Source organism: Jatropha curcas, chromosome 7 (genome assembly GCF_041381405.1).
Source record: "Jatropha curcas cultivar XTBG-Jc1 chromosome 7, XTBG_Jcur_1.0, whole genome shotgun sequence".
NCBI lineage: Eukaryota > Viridiplantae > Streptophyta > Magnoliopsida > Malpighiales > Euphorbiaceae > Jatropha > Jatropha curcas.
The window spans coordinates 13,679,522-13,686,620 of NC_143157.1; the positions used below are offsets into that span (position 1 = coordinate 13,679,522).

A 7,099-nucleotide genomic window follows, 5' to 3' on the forward strand; every position below is an offset into this window, starting at 1 on the left:
CTCTTTTTTTTTTTTTTTTTTTTTTTTTAATTTAACTTAGAAGCATTAGCTATTTATGACAAATTTTGTTAATATAATAATCGTCACTAACTATTAAGATATATATCATAGGCTCAACCAAGGAATCCAAGATTCAAAGTCTAATTGTATGAGAAGAGAGGCGTGGAAGAATTTTTAGGAAGCTAGACAAGCAAAATATTAACTAAGATAATAAAGTTGTTAAAAAAAAAAAAAGAAAAACAGTAATGCAAAGCTAATTACAGCAAAGTGGCCTCTATTTAACTTAAATTTGATCTAGACATAAAGGAAAGAAACCTGAGGTATGCCAACAAATGTCCACATCCTGGAAAGTGAAGGAAGGAGAGGATGCTACTGTTATCAACAATGAAAACGAAAGTTTGTTCATTCTAAATCATCAATTTAAGCATTCAGTCAACCCCCCTCAACTGTACATTCGTGCTTCTCAATGAAGCAACTCTACCCAATTAGCAAACCAGTAAAACTCAAATATGGACATAAAGAAGGAATTTAACTACACTTCACCAATCAGAGGGATGATGCCCACGAGTTGGAAATACTGACACCGTCAACCTTGCATGACATGACCATCAAATCAGAACATAAGAAGATATATACATATGTAGCAAGGAAAAAGATTCCAAAGAAAACATACCATGAACAAGTTAGTTTGCTTCGACGTAAAGGGCTAGTGCAGAAGACGGGTTGTGCTCTGATTCAATTAAAAAAAAAAAAACAAAATTTTAGTTAAAGATGATTCAAGATTAACATGATATCAATTTTCAAAGATTAGAGAAGGTGAAAGTACCTTCTGGTTCCCCTCTTAACCAATCTCGCGCACATATCAGAGCCTGTCGAGTGTCTGGATTAAGTGAACTTCGATGACTATCAAGCACCCTACCTCCAGTACTGAATGCGGACTCTGGGGAAATAGTTGACATGGGAGTTCCCAAAACATCACGTGCCATCATTGACAAGATAGGGTACCTTGGCGTGTGGACCTTCCACCAGTTTAGTATATTAAAATCACAATTCCGAGGGAAGACTGGTTCCTCTAAATATTTGTCCAAATCAGACGCTACACTCTGACTTTGAGAATTCTCATGCAGAAACTTGTCGAAGCCCTTTAATCTATCCCTACTATCAGAACTGGTACTAGGTAAACTGTTGCCAGGCAGAGCTGAACCTTGATCAACCAATGTTGAACAGATAGAGTATGCATTAAAAAGTTCTTTAATGCCATCAGAAACTTCTTTGATCCGATCCAGGGCAGTACTGCCATATATCTGAGAATAGTAGTATTCCACCAACTTCATCTTGAATCGTGGATCTAAGATGGCTGCTACTGCCAAAGCCAAACTACACTTGTTCCAATACTTATCAAACTTAGCTTTCATCTTTGATGCAATGGAGCTAAGGAAATTATCTGGGCTTTTGCACCATTCAATTAGTTGGATGTGAACATCACAAATCTCAGGGAAATATATATTTGCTGTAGGACATTTATTTCCAGAAAGGACACAGGTGATTTCAACAAACAGCTTCAAATAACTAGTGACAGAACTTGTCCATTCCCACTCAGTATCAGTTAAAGCTGATGCATAGGCTGGGTCATGCTCTTGCAACAGAGAAAATGCATTCTTGTATTCTAAGGCTGTTTCAAGCATTAGATATGTTGAGTTCCACCGGATTGGAGAATCAAGAACTAGATTCTTCTGACTGCTGATTCCAACTTGCTGGGATATCTCATTGAACTTCCCTTGTGTTACCTGCGAACTTTTAACATATCTAACACTTCCTCGAATCTTTTGGGTCAATTCTTGGAGTGCTTCCATGACATCTTGAACAATGAGATTCAGAACATGTGCAGAAGAGCGTACATCAAATAACTGACCATTACTCAAAAGGGGCCTATTCTGAGAGATTCGGTCCTTAATTCTAAGGACAATATCATCATCAGTGGAACAATCATCAAATGTCATGGCGAACAACTTGCATTCAATGTCCCACTCCATGAGACACTTAATAATAACTTCTGAAAGCATATCTTCGGTATGAGACGAATCCAATGTCACAAAATTTAGAATCTTCTTCTGTAATTTCCAATCCTCATCAATATAATGGGCAGCTAAACACAGGTACTCAATGTTTTCAGCAGAAGACCACATTTCAATGGAAAGATTAATTCTGCCCTGCAATCTATTTATCATCTCATACACTCTCTGTTTCTCTCTCCCATAAATTTCCACGCAAGAGAGCTCAATAGAACCATTTGGCACAACCTCAAACAAAGGTTGGAGATTTTTGACAAATATTTTGAATCCAACATGGTCAACCATAGCCAAAGGATAACCATGTAATATAATCATGCGGGCAAGATCAAGCTGACTCCGCTCTTGATCAAACCTACTACTTCCAAGGCTAATAACTTCATCTTTTCTCTGCTCCTGATCATACTTTATAATTGCTGTGGGCTTAATATATTCATCTTTTCTTTGACCTTCATCATAACTGATACTAGGAAGGCTAAGAGAAGTTTCTTTTTTCCTTCTCTTTGCTGCAAGTAGTTGTGACACATCGAAATTAGATCTTTTCAAACATCGCATTAAGTGATTTCTCAGATGTGTGGTTCCACTATTACTTGATCCACTGAGTTTCTTGTTACAGTGTACACAAACAGCATAGCATATGTCAGCCTTCCTAATCCTCTCAAAGTGATTCCACACAACAGAAGTTAATCTCTTCGGTTTCTTAATTGCTGATTCATTTGAGACTTCCATTGCATAGGGTTCAATGAGGCAGTCTGCATATCATATGAACAAATGAAAACATGATTGATGTTACCATAACCATCTAGGGCACAACAGAAACCAGAAAAGAAATCATGATCTATAGTCCATATCATATAGAAATTACATTACAGCAACAAATCATCATTTGAAGAGGCCAGATTATTCAAAGAAAAAAAAAATTAGTAGGAGTGTGATCATAGAAAGTTGGTGAAAGCCAATAAGTGAAGGCTCTCAGCTATATAATGCAGTAATATATCCTAATATGCATTAGAAGAAATTCACCAAAACTCAAAAGTTGAGCCACACAAAATCAGAATAAAAAGGATAAAAGTTTAATTGATAGTTAAATAATTATAAAGGCTTAAAGAAGGACAAGTTAATTGTCAAGTTGAAAAAATCGACTATATTTTCTAGCACAAGCATGACATTTGCTATACAAGTCATAAGAAAATCATAATTCAAATGCCAGTAAGGAATTGAGATGCGTAGAATGAGTTTAGATATGCTTAATCCAGAAAATATGCATCAGAGAAACCATCGAAAGATTGTGTGGCTAAAACAAACCACCAAAGTTTAATTCTGTTCAGACAAAGTTTATGGAGAAACGAATACACCAATAAGCCCACAATTCAAGTTTATTTTGAAGAAGGGCATAAAAAGATTTCTCAGTCAAAAACCATTGATTAAAGAGTCAAAAGGAAAATTTTCCAGTGTGCATGTTTATATACACAAACCAAGAAAGATTAAAAATAAAAAAAATAAAAAAAAAAAACAAAAAAAAACAAACAAACAACGAAACAGATTCACTAAAAGTATAGAATCAAATGAATGAATAATCTCAAAATCCAAACTTCTCCAATAACCCAATTGAAGACATACACTAAAATTGAACAGATAAGTCATCTCCAAACCTAAATTCCAATCCTAGAAATTTAAAGATCCATATTTAAGCTTTAAAAATAAAACAATAAACAAGTAAACAAAAGCACATACACAAAAACGTATCATCTCAAAATACAGGCCGTAAATACACGCAATCGCAGGAAAAGAAATCAAATTGAAGATTTACTATAAACCCAACAAGAAAATTGCATTTGAAAAACTGAATTAAAAAAAAATAAAAAGATCTGATAGAACTGGGTCTTACGTGAATTAAAGCTGAAGCTTCCTAATTTGGCTTGTTGGAACTCCACGGAGTCCGATCAGAAGATCCGGTAAGGTCACAGTTCGATTGGAAAGAAATGGGGAAAAGATAGGATCCGGTGTGGGTTTGTTAGAGATAAATGGGCAAGATCCGATAAGATAAGATCCAGTTGGGTGTGGGTCAACGCCAAGTTTGGATATTTCCTTTATTTTTCCAAGCACAATGAGATGGACGGTTGGACCCTATTCAAGGTTTGGGTCCGTTTTGGGAACGTTAGGTTTTTGGATTTTGGTTTGATTTATCGGTTGCTTTAAATCCGTGCCTGTGTATAATGCTATTCAACAACTCATTCATAAGTCATAACCACAACATAGGTATGATTACGTCGGTCGGAGTCGGATTAGGCGGATTGAAGTTTTATGGTCTAATCTAACAAAACAAATATTTGTGATTTTCAAAAAGAAAAATGCAAATATTTATGAGTTTAAAAATTTTAAGATCAACACCAATCCAATCTAATTAAAATTAAAACAATCAGCTTTTAGGTTAATCCGTTGAAATTGATTTTTTTTTTTTTAAATGATCCGTTGAAGACCTTGAAGATTTTTATTTGAAGACCTTAAAGATTAATGAAGATATTTTTGTTTTGATTTGTATTGTATTAAGTCTTAGAAAATTATTATAGGATAGAGTATAAATAATATTATAAACACAAATCTATTTTATTTCTTTCAAAAATTATTTTTAAAATATTTTTGAATAAATTTATTAAGAGGAGATAGCCAAAATCTTTGCTTTTTACGTTTTTCCATTTAAAAGATTTTTAGAGTAAATCTTATTGGATCTATTAAATGAAATTCTGCAAAAAGCAATTTCTGATTTGACACAGTTGACAGTTTCTAAACATAACTAACATTTTTTGTTTGAAAAGTTAAATAGACTTTTGAAGTTAACTCCTTCAACTCTATGCCTTGCGTGAAGAGCCTCAATAGCTTATTAATGCAACCCATGCTGAGTTAATTTTTGAATTTAAATGTTAGAATCAATCATCATAATTTAAAGCAAAACTCTAAGTCATCTATAACGGTACATTTCTCTCTTTCTTATAAAAACTCTCACCTCTCTCTAAAGCAAGTGTTGGCAACAGTAAGAGACCATTGTTCAAAATTCAAAATCTTTCAAAGCTTTCTCTCTTCAACTCCCTTCATTTCTTTTCATCTATATTCTTCAAAAGATATTTCTTTTTCAAGAGAAAAGAAATCTGGTAACAACTCTTTTTGAATAACAGTTCTGCACTTATTTTCTATTTTCAAAACCTATTTTTGGTTCTTCCTGTGCTTATAGTTGCATTTCTCTTTGTCTATATAGATTGTTGTAATATATTTTCATTTCTTTTCATCTATATTCTTCAAAAGATATTTTTTTTCAAGAGAAAAGAAATCTGGTAACAACTCTTCTTGAAGAACGGTTTTGCACCTATTTTCTATTTTCAAAACATGTTTTCTATTCTTCCTACGCTTATAGTTGCATTTCTCTCTGTTTATATAGATTGTTGTAATCTATTGTAGATTAGAGGTTTTTAAATGAAAAATATTTATGTAACAGCTTAAGTGAGAAGCTGTGTTGAAAAAAGTTATCAAGCGACATTCTCCTTGTAAGCGATTTTAATGTCTTGATATGAGTTTTCTAATCTCTACAAAACAGAAGGGTAGAGGTTGACTAGGACCTTTGAAATCTAGTATTTTTAAGGTTAGATTTAGGTATTAAATTATTTCTTTATAACTGTTGATTTGTCTCCTACCCTTTAAAAGAGATAACATAGTGGAGGATCTCAAGATGAGTCTTGGGGACTGGATGTAGACAAGTTAATGTCGAACCACTATAAATCTCTATGTTATTTTCTTTTATTTTCTGCAATGTTGCTTGATTACACTCTTTTTTACACATTTGTGAATATTTTCAGAAATGCACAGTTGTTAATGATTTTCTGTTTCTAAACGTGAATAAGTTTTATCTTTGTGGATCATTAGAACTCTGAATTTCTGTACTATGATTTTTATAAAGTTCTAATATGTCTTTTTATATTTAATAGAAACCAGAATCTGAGTTATAATCGGTTGTCTAACCTTTCATAAGCTTTGTGAGGAAGTTCTAAACATGATAATTATCTCTCACAAACGCTTTCTAATTTCGCTGCTATAGAATTCTAATCTTGTGTTCTAAAAGCTAAATTTTTAAAAAATCCAATTCACCCCCTCTTGGATTGTGCCATATATAACGAGACCCACAATCTGGTATCAGAGCTCATCTCTTGACTTATCAAAGCTTAACAGCATAAGAGAAAAGATCACATGGCGGCCCCACTTCCTGTTACATCTTTAGAAGGTTAATCCATTTCTAGACCACCTCTGTTCAATGGTTCTAACTACTCTTACTAGAAAACCAGTATGGAAAACTTTATCAAATCAGTTAACATAAGTTGCTGGTGGAACATTATTGCTGGTCCTCGCATTCCTATGAAGACTGTTGAAAACGTAAGAGTTCGAAAGATTGAAGGAGAATATACCGATGCTGATTGGAACGATATCTCTATAAATGCAAAAACCATCAGTATTCTTCACTGCGCATTAGATCTAGCAGAGTACAATAAGGTTTCTGGATGTAAGTCAGCAACAAAAGTATGGGAAAAACTCAAAGTTACTTATGAGGGAATAGATCGAGTTAAAGAATCCAGAATCAACATCTTTTGAAGAGAATACAAAATATTTAGCATGAAAGGAGAGACTATACCTGAACTAAATTTCAAATTCACAAATATAGTCAACCCTTTGAGAACTCTCAGAAAGAAAATCTCAGAAGATGAGCTTGTTAAGAAAATCCTTAGAATTCTACACAAAAGTGGGATTCTACAAGAACTGTGATGAACTACAAAGAGACTCCAGTAACCTATGATTATTTGATGGGAGCTCTTGCTTTAGAAGAGATGAAGTCCTCTTTAACTGTAAAAGATAAGAAGAAGAAAAGGCTGGCCTTGAAAGTTGTTTCTAGTGAGAAAAGTTTTTCCGATCTTGATAGTGATGATCTAGCTCTTGTGGCTAGAAAATTTAAAAAGTTCTATGAGAAAGGTGGAAAGCCACAGAAAAAG

At 33.7% G+C, this 7,099-nt stretch overlaps 1 protein-coding gene across 1 annotated transcript; it reads right to left on the minus strand.

Annotated features, from left to right (window-relative positions):
• Positions 1 to 257: 257 nt before the first annotated feature.
• Positions 258 to 4,292, minus strand: LOC105637274 (zinc finger BED domain-containing protein RICESLEEPER 1). Its single transcript, XM_012220702.3, has 4 exons — positions 3,958 to 4,292; positions 827 to 2,821; positions 674 to 730; positions 258 to 591 (listed from the first exon to the last, which is right to left on the minus strand). The coding sequence occupies exons 2-3, from the start codon at positions 2,796 to 2,798 to the stop codon at positions 684 to 686; spliced, it is 2,019 nt and encodes a 672-aa protein (XP_012076092.1). The 5' UTR covers positions 2,799 to 2,821; positions 3,958 to 4,292; the 3' UTR covers positions 258 to 591; positions 674 to 683.
• Between the last annotated feature and the right edge of the window lie 2,807 nt (positions 4,293 to 7,099).